The sequence below is a fragment of the Budorcas taxicolor genome, chromosome 9 (assembly GCF_023091745.1).
Source record: "Budorcas taxicolor isolate Tak-1 chromosome 9, Takin1.1, whole genome shotgun sequence".
NCBI classification, from domain to species: domain Eukaryota; kingdom Metazoa; phylum Chordata; class Mammalia; order Artiodactyla; family Bovidae; genus Budorcas; species Budorcas taxicolor.
In genome coordinates, this window is record NC_068918.1 from 71,716,849 (window position 1) to 71,736,599 (window position 19,751).

General features: G+C 39.9%; 1 protein-coding gene across 1 annotated transcript in view; it reads left to right on the forward strand.

Annotated features, from left to right (window-relative positions):
• Nucleotides 1–7,076: 7,076 nt before the first annotated feature.
• The window catches only part of AIG1 (androgen induced 1), a 260,493-nt gene continuing 247,818 nt past the window's right edge, over nt 7,077–19,751 (forward strand). The window contains exon 1 of the mRNA XM_052645645.1: nt 7,077–7,273. Within this exon, the coding sequence (XP_052501605.1) occupies nt 7,133–7,273 (141 nt within the window). The 5' untranslated portion in view covers nt 7,077–7,132. The remainder of the gene's footprint in view (nt 7,274–19,751) is intronic.

The window sequence follows — 19,751 nt, forward strand, 5'->3', positions numbered from 1 at the left end:
GTTCCAAGAAGATAACTCTAGTGGCCGTGATAAGGGGTAGTGAAGGTGCAAGGATGGTGGTAGGAAGAGCAATCACAGAATTTATGCACTAAGGCAAAAGCAGTAGGAGTAAAAACAAAGGCTCAGAATTGAGAAATGTGGCAGATAATGGATTCCTGTAATTTGACTACTGGTTGGACTGCAAGGAGATCCAACCAGTCCATTCTAAAGGAGATCAGTCCTGGGTGTTCTTTGGAAGGAATGATGCTAAAGCTGAAACTCCAACACTTTGGCCACCTCATGTGACGAGTTGACTCACTGGAAAAGACTCTGATGCTGGGAGGGATTGGGGGCAGGAGGAGAAGGGGACGATAGAGGATGAGATGGCTGGATGGCATCACTGACTCGATGGATGTGTGTTTGAGTGAACTCCAGGAGTTGGTGATGGACAGGGAGGCCTGGCATGCTGCAATTCATGGGGTTGCAAAGAGTTGGATATGACTGAGCAACTGAACTGAACTGAACTGGGAGGGGGAGGAACCATTAGTGGTCTCCCAATATGTCTGTTTTCTCCTTATATTAGAGTTCTGGAGGTGTCATTGACAAAGTACTGCAAACTGGATGGCTTAAAACAGTTAACAAATTTACTGTCTCAGAATCTGGAGGCTAGAAATGGAGGTGTCAGCAGGGCTGGTTCCTTCTGAGATCTGTGGGCAGAATTGTTTCGGAGCCTCTCCCACTTTCTGGCGACAATCTGCAGTCCCTGGTATTCCCTGGCTTGTCACGACTCCAATATCTGCCTCCATCTTCCGGTGGCATTCTCTGTGTGTCTCTGTCTCCTTATAAGGACACCATGTTGGATTAAGGATCCACTGGGATGATGTCACCTTAACTAATGACATCTGCAATGACTCTGTTTCCAAAGAAGGCCACTTTCCAAGGTCCAGGAAATTAGAGCTTTCACATATTTTCTTGGAGGACATATTTCAACCTGTAACATTCCCCCACCCCTTCCTTACAAATGGAGCCCTGATGTGGGGCCTGACTTAGATGGAGGCTGCTTTTCTGGGTGGAGAGTTCTGTATCTCGTTTCATCAGGCAGCCAGCCCAAGTAACTTGGTGCAGCCATTCCTAACCTTGAGACCAGATCAGCAATTCTAATCTCACCTGACTGACAAGGGGAGGCTAACAGCTGCCACAGAGGATAAGTGGGGGGCCACTCAGGGGCAGGAAAGCAAGGAAGGGCTGAGTGAGGGGCAGGGCTCCAGGGCAAGCAAGCCCAGCTGGGATGAAGACAAGGTTTCAACTCACTGTCTTTTCCTTTTAAACAGTGTTTTTCATTTGTGAATTTAATAAAATCTGTGTAAAATTTTTTTTAAATAGTTATAAAAAGGCCCATACTGGAGGCTGCTTTTCCGAGCTTTGGCCACATGGAAGTGCACTGGCCAGTGAAGCGAAGGTGGAAGTCATTCTTTAACGGACAGCGTACATATGTCCTTTTGACCTGACTTTGTGTTTCCCTTCAAGGAACAGGGATGCCAAAGTAATCTCAACCCTTACTGAGAAGGAGGCAGACGGGGTATGATTCTAAAGCAGGCTTGAGAGAGTTCTTTGGATATCCTGCTTAAGATGTGAACCTGGCCTTCTTTCAAAGTCCTGCAGGCTTCTAGCTGACTCCAGCTGAGTGACCCTAGCAAACGGTCACCATACCAGTGTGGTGATGGTGGTGGTGTTTTGGCTGACTTAACTTTCAAAAATTTGAACTAAAATGCACCCACGTAGGCCATTTACTCATTTTTCATAGATACAATTTTACCCTATTATCTTACATCTAGCTTTACTTATATATATGCCTGGTCTCTGAATGATTTGGGTTTAAGACCTCTGAAATATTCTTAAAATATATGTTGAACATTTATTTAGACTAGAGGCTGAAGACTGTGGCAGGAAAAAAGACCCCTTGGTGATGGAGGTCTGCCTCTTCTCTATTGCCCAGAGCAAGAGATTTAGAGTTCCAAACTCCTGTATATGGTCTACTCAGCAAAACAAAAGCTCTGCAATTACCCTGACACCCACCGGGGAGAGGAAATTTAGCAATGATTTACTGTCATTCTAAAATGCGTTTAGAAAGTTCTCTTACCATTCATTCACCCATCCATCAAAGCAGTTTATAAGAATGTTTCTTCTAACAACACAGTTTCCTCTGTGAGAACAATTCTGGTAAGTGGATTACCTTCAATGCGCCACACTTCCAGGGATATTTTGGCACCATTAAGAGACTGTGGGCTTCCCTGATGACTCAGTGGTAAAGAATCTGCCTGCAGTGAAGGAGATGGGGTTCCATCCTTGACTTGGAAGGTCCCCTGGAGAAGGAAGTGACAGTCCACTCTAGTATTCTTGTCTGGAGAGTTCCATGGACAGAGGAGCCTGGCGGGCTACAGGCCATAGGGTCACAAAAGAGTTGGATATGACTTAGCAACTGAACAACAGCAAAGAGACTGGCACCCCCAGGCCATCTGGTTCTTCTAACACAGTACACTGGTGATGCTTCCAGACAGTGGGGACATTGCAGACGGGCCAGTTGTTGAGAAGGAAATAATGAGCACAGGTAGAATGTGAATCGCCACTGAGCCATCCGCATGGATTGTTGACAGCAGGAAAATGACATCTTACATGATGAAGAGGGACTGGGAAGGTGATGTGCTGCCAGATGTGCTGGTCTGGATACATTCACATCAAGAGCATTCCTGGCAAGATGAGTAGCTTTGGCAAACTTACTGACAGATCTCCGGGAGTGGGGGGAATGGGGGTGCTTCAGATCTGTGTGAGATTTAGCCAGTGACTTGTGCCTAGTCTCAACACTACCCTTTCTGAAGCTTTTCAGTGACTCCCTTTGATGTTCAGAAATCTCATAACTTAGTAGAGCTCTCTATAGCAAATAGAGTCCATTTTTAAACCTGAAACTAACTGTTTCCATCAGCTACATCAGCACAGCTGCTAGTTGCTGCTGCTCTTTTGGCCTGTAAGTAACAACCCTTCCTGATTAACAGCAAAAAAACCAGTCTGGCTAATGAACGGCACTGGCACTATATTTCATATCTAAAGCAAGAATGGCAGGACATACTTAAAGTGAAGCAAGAATATAACCTACAGCCTAGATTACTGTACCCAGCAAGGATCTCATTCAAATATAAAGGAGAAATCAAAAGCTTTACAGACAAGCAAAAGGTGAGAGAATTCAGCACCACCAAACCAGCTTTCCAACAAATGCTAAAGGATCTTCTCTAGACATGAAACACAGAAAGGGTGTATGAACCTGAACCCAAAACAATAAAGTAAATGGCAACAGGATCATACTTATCAATAATTACCTTAAATGTAAATGGGTTGAATGCCCCAACCAAAAGACGAAGACTGGCTGATTGGATACAAAAACAAGACCCCTATATATTTTATCTACAAGAGACCCACCTCGAAACAAGGGACACATACAGACTGAAAGTGAAGGGCTGGAAAAAGATATTCCACACAAATGGAGACCAAAAGAAAGCAGGAGTAGCAATACTCATATCAGATAAAATAGACTTTAAAACAAAGGCTGTGAAAAGAAACAAAGAAGGACACTACATAATGATCAAAGGATCAATCCAAGAAGAAGATACGACAATTATAAATATATATGCACACAACATAGGAGCACCGCAATATGTAAGACAAATGCTAACAAGCATGAAAGGGGAAATAAACAATAACACAATAATACTGGGAGACTTTAATACCCCACTCACACCTATGGATAGATCAACTAAACAGAAAATTAACAAGGAATCACAAACTTTACATGACACAATAGACCAGTTAGATCTAACTGATATATATAGGACATTTCACCCCAATACAATGAATTTCACCTTTTTCTCAAGCTCACACAGAACCTTCTCCAGGATAGATCATATCCTGGGCCATAAATCTAGCCTTGGTAAATTCAAAACAATTGAAATCATTCCAAGCATCTTTTCTGACCACAATGCAGTAAGATTAGATCTCAATTACAGGAGAAAAACTATTAAAAATTCCAACATATGGAGGCTGAACAACATGCTGCTGAATAACCAACAAATCACAGAAGAAATCAAAAAAGAAATCAAAATATGCATAGAAACCAATAAAAATGAAAACATTGCCTTCTCCAAAAAATGAAAACACAACAACCCAAAACCCGTGGGACACTGTAAAAGCAGTGCTAAGGGGAAGGTTCATAGCAATACAGGCATACCTCAAGAAACAAGAAAAAAGTCAAATTAATAACCTAACTCTACACCTAAAGCAACTAGAAAAGGAAGAAATGAAGAACCCCAGGGTTAGTAGAAAGAAAGAAATCTTTAAAATTAGGGCGGAAATAAATGCAAAAGAAACAAAAGAGACCACAGCAAAAATCAACAAAGCCAAAAGCTGGTTCTTTGAGAGGGTAAATAAAACTGACAAACCATTAGCCAGACTCATCAAGAAACAAAGGGAGAAAAATCAAATCAATAAAATTAGAAATGAAAATGGAGAGATCACAATAGACAACACAGAAATACAAAGGATTATAAAAGACTACTATCAGCAATTATATGCCAATAAAATGGACAACTTGGAAGAAATGGACAAATTCTTAGAAAAGTACACAGGCAATAAATGCTGGAGAGGGTGTGGAGGAAAGGGAACCCTCCTACACTGTTGGTGGGAATGCAAACTAGCACAGCCACTATGGAGAACAGTGTGGAGATTCCTTAAAAAACTGAAATAGAACTGCCTTATGACCCAGCAATCCCACTGCTGGGCATACACACCAAGGAAACCAGAATTGAAAGAGACACATGTACCCCAATGTTCATCACAGCACTGTTAATAATAGCCAGGACATGGAAACAACCTAGATGTCCATCAGCAGATGAATGGATAAGAAAGCTGTGGTACATATACACAATGGAGTATTACTCAGCCATTAAGAATACATTTGAATCAGTTCTAATGAGGTGGATGAAACTGGAGCCTATTATATAGAGTGAAGTAAGCCAGAAAGAAAAACACCAATACAGTATACTAACGCATATATATGGAATTTAGAAAGATGGTAACGATAGCCCTGTATGCAAGACAGCAAAAGAGACACAGATGTATAGAACAGTCTTTTGGACTCTGTGGGAGAGGGCGAGGGTGGCATGATTTGGGAGAATGGCTTTGAAACATGTATATTATCATATGTGAAATGGATCACCATTCCAGGTTCAATGCAGGATACAGGATACTTGGGGCTGGTGCACTGGGATGACCCCGAGGGATGGTATGGGGAGGGAGGTGGGAGGGGGGTTCAGGATTGGGAACTCATGTACACCCGTGGCAGATTCATGTTGATGTATGGCAAAACCAACACAATAACGGAAAGTAACTAGCCTCCAATTAAAATAAATAAATTTACATATTAAAAAAATCTGTAATGAGCATCAAATATAGAGAAAAGGAGTGATTTTTACCTGCTTCTTAATCTTCCTAATTGCCCTCTAGAGCAACAGAGCTCTCCTTGGAAACTCAGTCCATAATAAACACATGTCTGTGAACAAATAGACACATTATTTTGCCAAAGGGTGATTTCTTTGGTTTTTCAGCTACAAATAACCCCTGAAAAGTGGCTTTCTCAACTAAATATGCAGTCATTACAGTGTATTTATAGTGATTAAAAATCTTTATTAGGGACTTACTTAGATTTTCAGTAGATCTGCTTTTTAATTTTGCAATTTTATGACCATGGAGCATGGACACACAGTTTTTTAAAAATGCACCCAACTTCTACATGAGGATAAAATCAGGCTTTGTCAATAATTAATAGTTTTATGCTAGTAGAATCTTCTTGGAATTATCTTGATTTGGGGAACACTATAATTTCTATTAGCATAATTATAAGGCCAATTAGAAAATATATACTGGTTTTCTCTGGGTTAAGAGCTCGGGTGGAAAAATTCAGGAAAACATTCATGAGTTGCTACTTTACCTCCGGCACTCTGCTCATCCTGCTCTGACTCCACATTTTCTGACTCAGAGACTATTTGCAGAGGACACCTGTTTTAAATGTACCAACAGGAAATACCTATGTTGTCTTTTCATAATCTGATGCTGCATCTGGTTAGCTGAAATGTGACGCTGCCCACGGACTGAAGCAACTTCAGTGTGACAGCGTTTACTGGAAGGCAGAGGGAATCCAGTTTATATTTATTTTCCTTCTATTAAGATCTGGCATTGTACAATTAAAAAAAAAAGGGCAAAACCAGTTTTACTCTCAAAAGATTAGTATTAAATTACATACAGGAATTTTACATCCAGACTCAGTATAATTTGCCCTTAATGCATAAAACTGTTGTCTGGCAATGCTTGCTTTATAACATTTTATTTATAAACTTTTTGTCCAGTCTGTCTTGTTATATATCGACAGGATATTTATTAATATAAACCTTCAGTGGAAAAGTGCAGGGCAGTCTGCCCGCTGGAACAGAATTAACAAGGGAATTTCATAATGATTAACGGTAGTCTAACACTAAAATTCCAACTGGGTCCGAACGCAAGCAAGTCACAGGAGGCGGGTGGGATGCGCGGTTTACACCCCACGTGCACGCCTCCGACGGTGCCACTCGGCCAGCAAGTCCTCGAGCTGGACCGTTGGTCCACACTGGGGTCCCCTCCTTCCGAGCGGGTTTCCAGGCCCCGGTGCCCGGCCCCGCGCCCGCCCAGCCCGGGCCGCGCTCCGTCTTCGCCCGGCAGACGCTGCGGGCCGCGGTTCCCGGAGCCCCATGCGCGCTCCTCGAGCCCCGGAAGCCCTCGGAGGCCGCCCACCCGCTCCTGGGACTCCGAGGGGGTGTCCCCGGCCAGGTCTCCAGGGCTGGCGAAGGCAGCAGCAGAATGACGGAGATGACGAAAGAGCTGACGCCACGCCGCCCACCCGGCCGCCGCCGGAGCCCGCACACGCCGCCCCGCCCGGGCGGTCGCCCGCGCGCTCGCGCTCGCGCCGGTCCCGCGGGGCGCGCCCCGCCTCCTCCCGCCCCGCCCCGCCCGGGGTTCCCACGGCGCCCGCCCGCGCCCGGCGCCGTCCTCCCCGCCGCCCAGGCCTTTGGCGAACATGGCGCTTGTCCCCTGCCAGGTGCTGCGGGTGGCCATCCTGCTGTCCTACTGCTCTATCCTGTGCAACTACAAGGCCATCGAAATGCCCTCGCATCAGACCTACGGAGGGAGCTGGAAATTCCTGACGTTCATTGATCTGGTAAGGCCGCCCCCGTCCCCTCCCCCGTCCTCCCCGCACCCTGAACCCGCGTGTGTTTGTGGGTGCGTCGGCGTCTGCGCGCGTGCCGCCGGCATCTAGCCGCGTCCTCGCTTCTTCCCCAGCGACTGCGTCTCAAAGGCCCCGCTGCCCCCGCAGCAGTACCTTCGGAAGCACCCAGCGCTGCCTGGTAGCTGGGGCACAAGTGCAGATGGGTCGCAGCCAGGTGGTGGGCTCTTTGGAGGGGAACACACACCTGCTTCTAAGAGGTGCCTTGGGAAGATTCTCCTCTTAGCAAATGGATCGGACGACCTTGATCAGGAGCGGCCTGAGACCCATTCGACCCCCAGGATGCTTTCCAGAGCACCCACCGTGGGATCAATTTGCAGCAGCTGGAAGACACTGGATATCTTCGAATGACTTGAAGCTTCCTCTGAAAGGACCAGAGTCCTCCTCACAAAGAAGAGAAAGCTCCTCAGAAAAAAGAGAAATCGCCTAATAAAGTTGTCTTCCTTTTATCTGGTTTTTTTGCCCCTTGTCACTGATTTACTTCCAAACTTTGTCCTCAGAAACATTAGAAGAGAAAGATTTTCCAAATGTATTCTCATTGTGACGCTACACTTCTCCCTATCTTACCGTGTAAAAGTTCACAGTAGTTTGCATAAGCAACTCCTCTGTTGGCACAACATCATGGCCTTGGAAGTTGTATTTTGTTCCCTTTCTTTTCGACAGCTTACCACTTCTGGCACTAAAAGGGCCAGAGAATCAGCCTGAGCATAAGACTCAATAAGGACATGGGGTGGAACCTAGGAACTTCAAGGTGATAGGTGATTAAGACGAGCTCAAACACACAGTAAAAGATGGTCAAGTACGAACAGAGAAAACAAAAGCGAGAAGTTCTAGGGACTAGAGAAAATGTAGAACCCAGTAAACCGGTCGCCAGAATTACCGCTACACGAGGTTCGCTGCACAAACGAGATTGTAATCTCTTATTGTTGACCCTTCATTTTGATGAAGAGAACTTGATAACTGTTTTGAGATACTTCCAAAGGCTGAGGATCCTTCAAAGAAGTGCAGTCAGTGGGAGTTTTGTGTAGAAATGCCATTTTAAATCTGTATCTTGTTAGATATGTTCTGAGAGGAATTAAAGTCATTTTTTTCTCGGCACTCTCCAAATTGGGCACCAAGACTGCCCAGGACATAGTGTTTCAGGGGTTTCAATTTTCAGTTCCTCAACTTCCAGGTCTTTCTTGAAACGGATCTGCCTCTGAACATGGCTATTGCCTGCCAGTTCTCCTTTCTTCTGCCCCATTCATCCAAGACTCAAGCATGTGACAAGGCTCTGTGCTGTATTTATCTGTTCCTTTTAGCTTTCAGAAGATGGACTGGTGTCACTAGAACTATCTTCATATTTGCTTGAAAAACGAAGTCAGACTTGTCTTGACAGAAAGTCATCTTGGGTTGATTAGTTCATCCACGGGCTCTACCTTTTCTAATCTTCCATAGACTCAGTGAAACCTGTAGTCCTGAGATTCTAATAAATATGGATCAGAGCATTAGAAATCATGTCCCCTTTCAACTGTGCAAACTTAGGTTATTTAGATGTTTAAACATTTAGATGTTATTGAGAAATATGTGCATAGAATTTCAGAATTCTTTTTTACTGGCTATATGAAGAAAATCTGTCGGATCACTACCTTATCCTGTTCTTGATCTTGCTTAGAGCTGGCCCAAGGAACTGCATTGAGTTGATGCACTGATGAAAATCCCACCAGAACCATAGGAGCTGTGAACAGTTCTCAGAAGTATTAGATGTAATTTTGAGGACATAGGAGAGAGCATCAGCAGGTGAGAGGGGGAGATATTGAGGGTGTCATTAACCCATGCAAGAGATGACAACTTCTCACACTGGCATGGCTTACTGTGTGTTACAGAAGAAGACTCACAGGAAACAATATATCTCTCATAACCTTTGTGTGACATCAAACTTTAATAGAGCCCATCTGACTGCTTAAACTGTCATACAATTTGTATTTTAGCATTTGGCGATTGGACCTGCCTGTTTTAAATAATGATAATCACCACAAACATGCTTTTGTCTATCAGAATTTAGGCCATGAATTCAAATTTGAAGCTTTTACTTTGTTTCACATTTAGATTCAGTTTGCATAGGGCCTTCAGCCAATCATTCAAACTCTATCTCTGTGGCTTTGGATTGAAATATAATAAATCCTTCGTCGAGAGTTCCTGTGAGAAAGTACAGTCTAGAATATATTCAAAGAAACACTCTTGCAAAGTGTTACTCTTTTTGTTATTAGAGATTTAGAGTCTTTGGCGCATAAGCATTGTACAGCTGTTTAAACAACCATCCTGTCAATCCCTAGTAATGGCATGAAAAGATTAGGCTACTATAATTGACTCATTTAATTTCTCATTTTTTGTGTGTTTCAGAAAATAATAAACGCTATTACTTCAGTGCTTTGGACATTTTTAATGGTTCTAAACCCATTAGAGCAATTCTGAAAGAAGATTTAGTTTCTTAAAACTTCAAGGAAAAGGCCCTTTTTGTAGGCAGCTTAGTAGGCAACTTAGATCACAGAGAATCAAGACATTTATCCTGGTGGTCACACTCTGATTCTGTGATCCGTGGCATCAGTTTACCAAAATGTAGCTCAGAAATTTCAGGCAACATGGATCCAGGATAATATGGTTATGCTGCAGTGGCCATTCCAGCCATATCTGTATCTTTCTTTGAGTATGAGAGTCATCCCAAAAGAATCGGAGCTCATGGCTAAAAACTGAAATGCAAGTTATTGCTATCAGTAATCTTATTCTATTTTTTTTCCCTAAGAGCTTCATTTCCTAGAATCAAAGAACAGTGAGAAAACTAAACGTGCCTCAGGAAAATTTAAGTTAGTAAATGGAAATGGAACACTTGGCATGACAGGCAGAATAATAGACCACCCCCCCTCCAAAAAAAAAGTCTGCATCCTGATCCTTGGAGCCTGTAAATATGTGAGGTTACATGGCAAAGGAATTAAGATTGCTAATCAACTGACCTTCAAAGAGAGAGGTTTATCTACAGTTTATTGCAGTTTATCTACGTTACTGCAAGGTTTCTTAAAAGTGAAGGGAGGCAGAAGAGACGAATGAGTTGGAGGAATATGGGACAGTGGAAGAAAGTCACAGAGAGATACAACATTGCTGGCTTTGAAGGTGAAGGAAGGGGCCAAGAGCCAAGGAATGTGGGAGGTGTCTACAGGCTGTAAAGGGCAAGGAAATAACCCCTCTCCCAGAGACTCCAGAAGAAACACAGTTCTGCTGACACCCTGATTTTAGTCATGTGAAACCCATTTTGGACTTCTGACCTCTAGAATCATAAAATAATAAACCATGAAATAATAAATCTGCATTTAAACCACTAAACTTATGGTAATTTGTTGCAGCAGCAATAGAAAGCTTGTACACTTGGCTCTAAAGCCTGTGACCTAAAAAAAAACCTTAAGCGTTATTGTACTTAGGCAATAAGATAGTGACGTAGGTAGTTCTTTATGTATATTAGACAATTGGTTAATTTTAGTTTTAGCCAAAATACAGGTTTTCCCCTTCTGCATCTGTGAGACTGCGCTGGGAAGACATACATGTGACAACAGGCAATGTAAGAATCTATGAAAGTGGAATAGCTTCAGAAAAACTAGGCCTTTTCTTTACTGTGAAGTATTTTAGAAATTATCATTGTGCAGCATGCCATGCCAGAAGGAATACTCTTAACTGGAAATAAACTGGAAAGAAAAAAATATTGAACTGACTACTGTTCAAATATTTTCTTAACCAGTATTACTGGTGAAGAATTTTCTTCAAATGATGTAGATTCATTCACTTATTCACTAATCAAGTAATTTCCCAAGTTATGTAATAATTGACCCTCAACGTGATAGAAATGAAGAATCAGAATCAAACCAACATAAATAAAAGAAAAAACAGACTGAATGTTGAGGCCTAAGAGTAGTACTGGAATACAGTGGGGGTTTAGTAAACATTTGAATAGATAGCATCTTTCCATGTGTTCAGTAAGTATTCTTTCCTTGTGTGTCCTCCTATAACCATTCAAAATACTGTGGATTTTTGGAAATATATCAATCAGAATTTTACTGAGCTCTATATGATAGAATGTCTAAACCATGAATGAGAATCAACTTCTCTGAAAAACATGAACTGGACATTTGTTATAAAAAATTATTATAGACGGGATTTAAGATGCTTTGATTTTTAAAAATTGAAACAGAAATATGATGATCTGGTCCCATTTGCTCTAGTTCGTGGTTCTCACCGTTTCGAGGGTTATCATGTCTTGCGTGTGTGCATGCTCAGTTGTGTCCAACTCTTTTTGACCCCGTGGACTAAGAATACTGAAGTGGGCTTGCCATTTCCTACTCCAGGGGATCCACCTGATCTAGGGATCAAACCCATACCTCCTGCATCTGTTGCAGTGGCAGGTGGATTCTTTCTCACTGAACCACCTGGGAAGCCCTGTCATGTCTTAGGGCTCCATTATATTCATTATTTCTCCTGTGCTGACTTTCCATTCATGCACAGGCAGAATGTTGGTGAGGCCCTACCTCCTCAAAGTGTGGTCTGAGGACCAGAAGTGATCTCATCTGGGAGCCTCCTAGAAATGTGGAACCTTTGGCTCTGCCCCAGACTTTCTGAATAAGCATTTACCTGTTAATAATATCATTCTGTGATTTTTTTGCACATTCCAGTTTGAAAAATACTGCTCTAGGCCACACTGTTTCTGTTTTGTCATTTACTATGGAATAGCTTGTAGAAAACAGCCTTCATATATTAATTCTGCCTACTGTATTTAAAACCATTAAGCATACTTCAAAATATATTTAATTATGTCACTTTTATTGTGACATGGTTAAAACGATGTTGTAAAAAAAATGACAACTTTAAGTGAAAGAGAAAAATATGTATTTGGCACCAAGGGTAGGCTGTTCATTGCAGCTGAGAAACAAATTTGGCTAATCTTCAGGGAAACCAAGCGAAAAAGAATACACGTTTGATTGCATTGTCTCTACTGTTGGAATAAAGGAAGCATAACAGTTTATCAGGAAAAATACAATTCTTTCCAGACAACTGACTTTGCAAGGTTCTTTACCACTCAGCTAGTCATATAAATGACCTTGGGTAGCATAGCAGATAATGCCTTTGATTATTTTCCAGCAGATTATCTATGGAAATATTCTTATAGTTTTTTTTTATATTATGATTTTATGAAAGCCAAAGGCATGGTCTTCTGTTTTGACTGGGTGAAGGCATTTTTGCAGAGGTTTAAGGTAATACAATCTGGATACTTATTTTTGTTATCTAAATCTGTTTTGTAAAAGAATTTAAGAAAACCACAGAGGAAGCAGGATAAATAAGAGTTCAGATGTGGAAAAGCTTGGGGTGTTCAAAGAACAGGAAATGGTCAAGTATACCTGGAGGATACATTTTTTTCTTTTAGGCATGCTAAGAATTTTTGACCTTTAAAAATATTTAAAAGGGAGAATGAGCAGTGTAAGTATCCTAAAGGATGCATTTGAGTTTGTCTTACATTTTCTTATATACTTGTAAGAAAATATTCTTGATTCTAGTCCATGGCTTAATTTCAAATAGGAAATAAAATATCTTGAGAGGAGAGTCTATATACCATTATGTAACTATGATATTTAGCTTTGCCAGTCAAAACCACATAGTGCCATGTGAAGGCCAGTAGTTCACTGAGTAGTCTGAACAAAATTAGACAGGTTTGTTGTGTTCAATATTGTGAAACTGCAACTTTTTTTTTTTTTTTCAGTGCAATCAGACTTGACCCTAAATGCATATAAACTTCAAGGATTAAATAATGCTTTTTCCTAACCTGGGGGAAGAATTTTGAGTAGGATACTTTGCACAGAGTTCTCTTCCCTCTCTTTGAAAGTGTTTCTTTTGGATCAAGCATAAAATAGGGGCCTGGATTTGTCAGAGTTGGGGAAATAGTTGATGATATAATCACTCATTCCCTTTCTTAGTTGCAAATGTTATTGAAATTACAGAGTCATCTGACCATGCTGAGGTCACTTCTTTTCCCATCTCTGCCATTCCCTGTGTCTGGTATAACATTTAGCAAAATTGGTAGCTGCTCTTGAGGCTTTCATTTGTTTCTGTGTTCCCCTGAAATATCACATGTTTCTGTGGAAGTGTGAACAATAGTACAGTTTTCCATATTGAATCAGATGTCCCCGTGATCCAAGCACACTTGGAAAAATCTTACTGCTTAGGATTCCATAACGACATAGCTTGCTTTGTGTCTAGCAGTCTGTGGCTAGACAGTTAAAGGGCCCCTGTCTCCTCTGCCCGGTAGTCCTGCCAGAGGACTGAGTACAGGGCTCTCTCTATGCACATGAGAAAACCCCTGGAGCAGATCCATCATGGAGGGCAGCAAGGTATGGGATGTTGCTTCGGTAGGCTGGATCAAATAGGTTAATGGAGAATCATCAGAGAAATTGCTAGAATTCACCAGGTGGCAAGAATACTGTCATTTTGAATCTTGAGCAAATGGCATGTGTTCAAGACAATGCTTTAGAAGCATGAAATTCTAAAAAATCGCTGAGATAATGGTTTAGCCCCTTCGTGTTGACTTTATATTTAGATCTCTCAGGATGTGTTATAACTTAGCAGTTTAATTTCAGATCAACACATAGCATTCCAGAAAATTTGTACAATTCTGTTGCATAGAATTCCACAGCCTACACGCATGCTCAGTCGTGTCCAACTCTTTGGGACCCCATGGACTGTAGCTCACCAGGCTCCTCTGTCTATGGGATTATCCCAGCAAGAATACTGGAGTGGGTTGCCATTTCCTCTTCCGGGGAATCTTCCCAACCCAGAGGTCGAAACCATATCTCCTGTGGCTCCTGCCTCGGCAGGTGGATTCTTCACTGTTGAGCCACCTGGGAATCACGTAGCTGCTACCACAATCACTTAAAAATATTAGAATATTTTCCTGTGATATTCCCTTATAGTCAAACCCTCCCCCTGAATCTTAACAACCACAGGTTTGTTTTCTATGCTAATAGTTTTGCTTTTTCTAGAAATACATATATATAAAGCATATGGTATATAGTCTTTGAATCTGACTCTTTTCATTTAGCATAATGCATTTCAGATTCATTCACATTGCTGTGTATATCCACAGTTTGTTCCATTTTAATGCTGAGTAGTATTTTATGGCATTGATATATTGCTTTGTTGATTCACTGATAAACTGAAGTGCATCTGAGTTTTTTTCTAGTTTGGGGTGATTGTAAGAAAAGCTGCTATAAATATTTGCACAAGTTTTGTATGAACATGAGCTTTCATTTTTTCTGGGAGTGGAATCACTCGGTTATATAGCAATTATATCTTTAGCCTGATAAGAAACCACCAAACTGTTTTCCAGAGTGATTACGTCACGTGGCACTGCCTTTGGCAATTTATGAGAGTTTCAGTTGCTCTGTGTCCTCGTCTGTGGGCATTGTCAAGTGTCTTCTACTTCAGCTGTTCTAATTGGTGTACAGTGTTATTTAATTTGCATCTCCCTCATGACTAATGATGTTAAGCCTCTTTTCTTGTACATCCTTATCATATATATATATCTTCTTTCCAGGTACTTGTTCAAATCTTTTGCCCATTTTAAGAAAAGATTGTTTTATTATTGTTAAGCTTACAGAGTTTTTGTGTATGCTAAATAGAAGTTCTTTGTCAAATGTGTGATTTGCAAACATTTTCTTGCTATCTGGGGCTATCTTTACATTTTGTTAGTAGAGGCAGTCCCCGATTTACATTGGTTCAACTTTATAGTTTTTTGATGGTATGAAAGCATTACACATTCATTGAAAGTTGCTCAGTGGTGGTGTCCAACTCTTTGCGACCCTATGGACAATACAGTCCATGGTATTCTCCAGGCCAGAATACAGGAGTGGGTAGCTGTTCCCTTCTCCAAGGGATCTTCCCAACCCAGGGATCGAACCCAGGTCTCCCGCATTGTTGGCTGATTCTTTACCACTTGAGCCGCAAAGGAAGCCCTCATTTTACTTATAAGTGAGCAGTTATGGATGATCAAGGGCTCAGACTGTCCTCTAGCAGCTTCCTTTGCTTAAGCAGAAGGGAAAAAAGAAAAGGAACACTCTCATACAGAGGTGGATGTCACCAGAGTGAACCCTGTCATTCTGGATGAGAACCCCGCCATTCTGGTTGTGAGGCCGCTTGGAAATACGAGCAAGCTCAAGGGGCTCAGAGTGTTGGTTGGGACAGGACGCAGGTAGTTAACATCTAGGAGCAGAGTCAGGAAACCAGCATTTACATCTATCTACACTGTGCATTGACAGCAGAAGCCAGGGCAAGAAGCTTTACTCTGCCGACCCTTGCTTTGTTTAGAAGCATGTGATATGCAGTATGATATGCTCTTGAGATGCAAGCCTCAGCTCCCAGGCAGCCATGGGGTCAGGAAGGCAAACAACTGATACACTTAAAACCATTCTGTATCCATTCGGTTTTTCACTTTCAGTAGATTATTCAATAAACTGCATGAGACATTCAACACTTTATTTTAAATTAAGCTTTGGATTAGACTGTTTTTCCCAACTGTAGGCTAATGTAAGTATTCTGAGCACGTTTAAGGCAGGTTAGGCTCAGCTATGGTGTTTGGTAAGTTGTGCATATTAAATGCTTTTTCAGCTAAGGCAGTATTTTCACCTTACCATGAGTTTGTCATGGTATGGATGCACCACACTTTGTTTAATCATTCAGCCGTTGAAAGTAATCTGGCTTGTTTCTGCTTTTGAGCTATTATGTATAAAGCTGCTATGAATACTCATGTATAGGTTTTTATGTGAACATAAGTTTTTATTTCTCTGGCATACATGTCCAAGAGGGCAATTTCTGGGTTTTATCATGATTGCAATTTTAGTTTTAAAAGAAACTATCTAGGGCCACAGAATGGCTATACCAGTTTACATTTCCACCAGCAACATACAAGTGATACATTTTCCCCTCATGTTGACAGTTACGTGGTGGTGTCACTATTTTGAAATCTTGGCCATTTTAACTGATGTGTAGTGCCCTCTCATTGTGGTTATAATTTGCATTTCTCAAGTGCCTAATAATCTTGAACATCTTTTCCTGTCTTACTTGCCATGTGTATATCCTCTTTAGTGAAACAAATAGTATTCTTTTGTTAAATTTTACTTTCTGGTTGTTTATTGTTAGTATATAGAGATATAATTGATTTTTACATACTGACCTTATATCCTGTGACTTTGCTAACTCACTTATTCATTCTATGAGCTTTGTTGTGAATTTCATGGATTTTTTTTTTTTAATGTAGACAGTCATATCATCTGGTAATAGAGACAGTTTTCTTCCTTTCTAATCATCATGCCTTTTATTTCTTTTTCATGTCTTATTGTCTTGTTTAAGACTTCTAATATGATATTCATAATATGCGTTGAGAGTGGATAGTCTTGTCATTTCACTTTTAGGGGGACTTTTTTTGCACTTAAGTATAATATTAGCTATAGATTTTTTGCATACCCTCTTTATCACTTTGAGCACAATTCCTATTTCTTGTTTACTGAGAAGCTTTTTTAAAAAATATCATAAATGGATGTTGAATTTTGTCATGTGACTTTAACTGCATCTATTGATATGTTCATATGACTTTTTTCCTCTTAACATTGATTGATTTTTGGATATTAAGTTGATCCTGCTTTCCCAGAGTGAATGTACTTGATTGTGGTATAGTGTCCTTTTTATCCCTGGAGAAGAAAATGGCAATTTGCTAGCATTTTGTTGATTTTACCTCTCTGTTAAAGAGGAATATTTGTAGTTTTGGGGGTGTTTTTTTTTTTTTGGCCTGGCTTTGATAGTATTGTAATGGTGTAGCCTTATTCCTTCTTGATGTTCTGGAAGAAGACGGAGTAAATTTGCTATTACTTCCTCCTGAAATTTGTGATAGAATTTACAAGAGAAAATCACTGAGCCTGGAGTTTCCTTGGTTGAAAATTCAATTTGGTTGATTTCAAGACATAGGATTATTCAGGTTATTTCTTTTCTTTTGAGATGTGGTAGTTTATATCTTTCAGGGAATTGATTCATTTCATCTAATGTCAAGATTCTCTCCTTTTCTTTCATTGTCTTTAGGGTCTGTAGTGATAACCAAAGTTCATTCCTGTCATTGGGAATCTGCATCTTTTTTCTTCTTTAGTATGGCTAAGGACTTCTCAGTTTTGTTTATTTTTTCAGAGGTCAGCTGTTGGTTTCACTGGCTTTGTCCTATTGTTTTTCTTTTTCTCAGTTTCATTGATTTCTGCATTTAAACTTTATTACTTTCTCCCTTCTGTTTGTATTGGGTTTAATTGGTTCTTCTTTTATTAGTTTTCTAATGTGGAAACAGGTTTATTAAATTGAGTTCTTTTTTCTTTTATAATATTTAATACTGCTTTAGTTTCATGTTACAAATTTTAATATACTTTATTTTCATTGTCATTCATTTAAAAATATTTTAATATCTCCTTTGAAATTCAAAAAATTATGAAGACTTCATTTTTTTAGAGCAGTTTTAGGTTCACAGCAAAATTGACGCAATGTAGGGAGGTTTCCTGTACACCCCTTGCCCTTACCAGAGTCTTTCTATTTCACAATGGGTTATTGAAACATGTGGTGTTTAATTTATACATTTTTGGCTATATCTCAGATATGTTTCTGTCATTTTTCTAGTTTAATTTCATTCTGATCAGAAATCATTTTCTGCATAAGTTCACTTCTTTTAAAATTTGTTGTTTGTTTTTATGGCCTTGAGTATGGACTGTCATGTTAAATATTCCATGTACACTTGAATGTCAGTTACATTAAGTTAGTGAATAATGTTGATTGGGTCCCCTATATCTTGCTGATTTTCTGTCTGACTACTCTCTTATTAACTGAGAGAGGAACCTTGAAGTCTCTGAGTATAATTGTGGGTTTGTCTACTTCTTGTTTCAGTTTTACTTCACATATTTTGGGGCATATATTTTGTTAAGTACATACGCATTTAGGAATGCTGTATATCTTGATGAATTATTTGTTTCATGATTATAAATATTCTTTTTCCTTGATAATTTTTCTTTGCTTTGCCTGATACTATCATAACTTTTCCAGTTTTCTTTTGATAAATGTTGGATTGTATATTTTTTCATCCTTTTACTTTTTTATCTATAGTGACATATTTAAAGTGGATTGTTTTGTTGACAACATATTGAGTCTTATTTTTAAATTTAATTCGATAATCTCTATACTTTAGTAGATACCGTGTACATTTAATTATTGAAATGGTTAGATTTAGGTCTGCCATTTATTATTTTCTTTTTCTGACCTTTTTTTTTTGTTCCCTCATTCCCCATTTCCTGCCTTCTACTAGTTTATTTTTTAATATTCATTTTAATTTCACTATTGGCTATTTGGATCATCTCTTTGTATTATTATAGTTGCTGTTCTTTGGATTACTGAATACACAACTTACTTTACATATTCTAGAGTGAATAGTCTACCATTTCAATTAAAACATTCCAACCTTATTGCTTCACTCACCCCACTTAGTTGTCATATTAAGTACACCCACATAACTTGAGAAATCCACAGACAGTGGTTAAGTTTTGCTCTCAAGTCAAACGTTTTAAATAACTTGGTTGAGTAAAATAGTCTATTTCTTGACCCAGATATTTACCATTTCTGTTGTTCTTCTTTCAGCCCTTGTGTCCACATTTCCATCTGATATCATTTCCTGTAAGCCTGAGAATTTTTTTTTTAGTATTTCCTTAATATTGGTTCTACTGGGAACAAATTATATATTTTAATTTTCCTTAATCAGAGAGTTCCTCCTAATTTTGTTTTCAGTCCCGAGAGATATTTTCACTGCGTATAAATTTCTGTTTAATCTTTTATCACTTGAAAGATGTTGTGCCACTGTCATCTGGCTTCTGTGATTTCTGATGCGAAGTCTGCAGTCATCCAAACCATTGCTCCCTTGAATGTAATGTGTTATTTTCCTCTGGCTTGCTTGAAGTTTTTTCCCTTTGTCTTTAATTTTCAACAGTTTGATTATGATGTGTCTGGCCATGTTTTTATGAGTTTACCCTGTTAAGAATTTGCTAAAGAACCTCTTGATGAAAGTGAAAGAGGAAAGTGAAGAAGTTGGTTTAAAGCTCAACATTCAGAAAACTAAGATCATGGCATCTGGTCCCATCATGGCAAATAGATGGGGAAACAGTGGCTGACTTTCTTGTTTTGGTCTCCAAAATCACTGCAGATGATGACTGCAGCTATGAAATTAAAGATGTTTACTCCTTGGAAGGAAAGTTATGACCAACCTAGATAGCATATTCAAAAGCAGAGACATTACATTGCCAACAAAGGTCTGTCTAGTCAAGGCTATGGT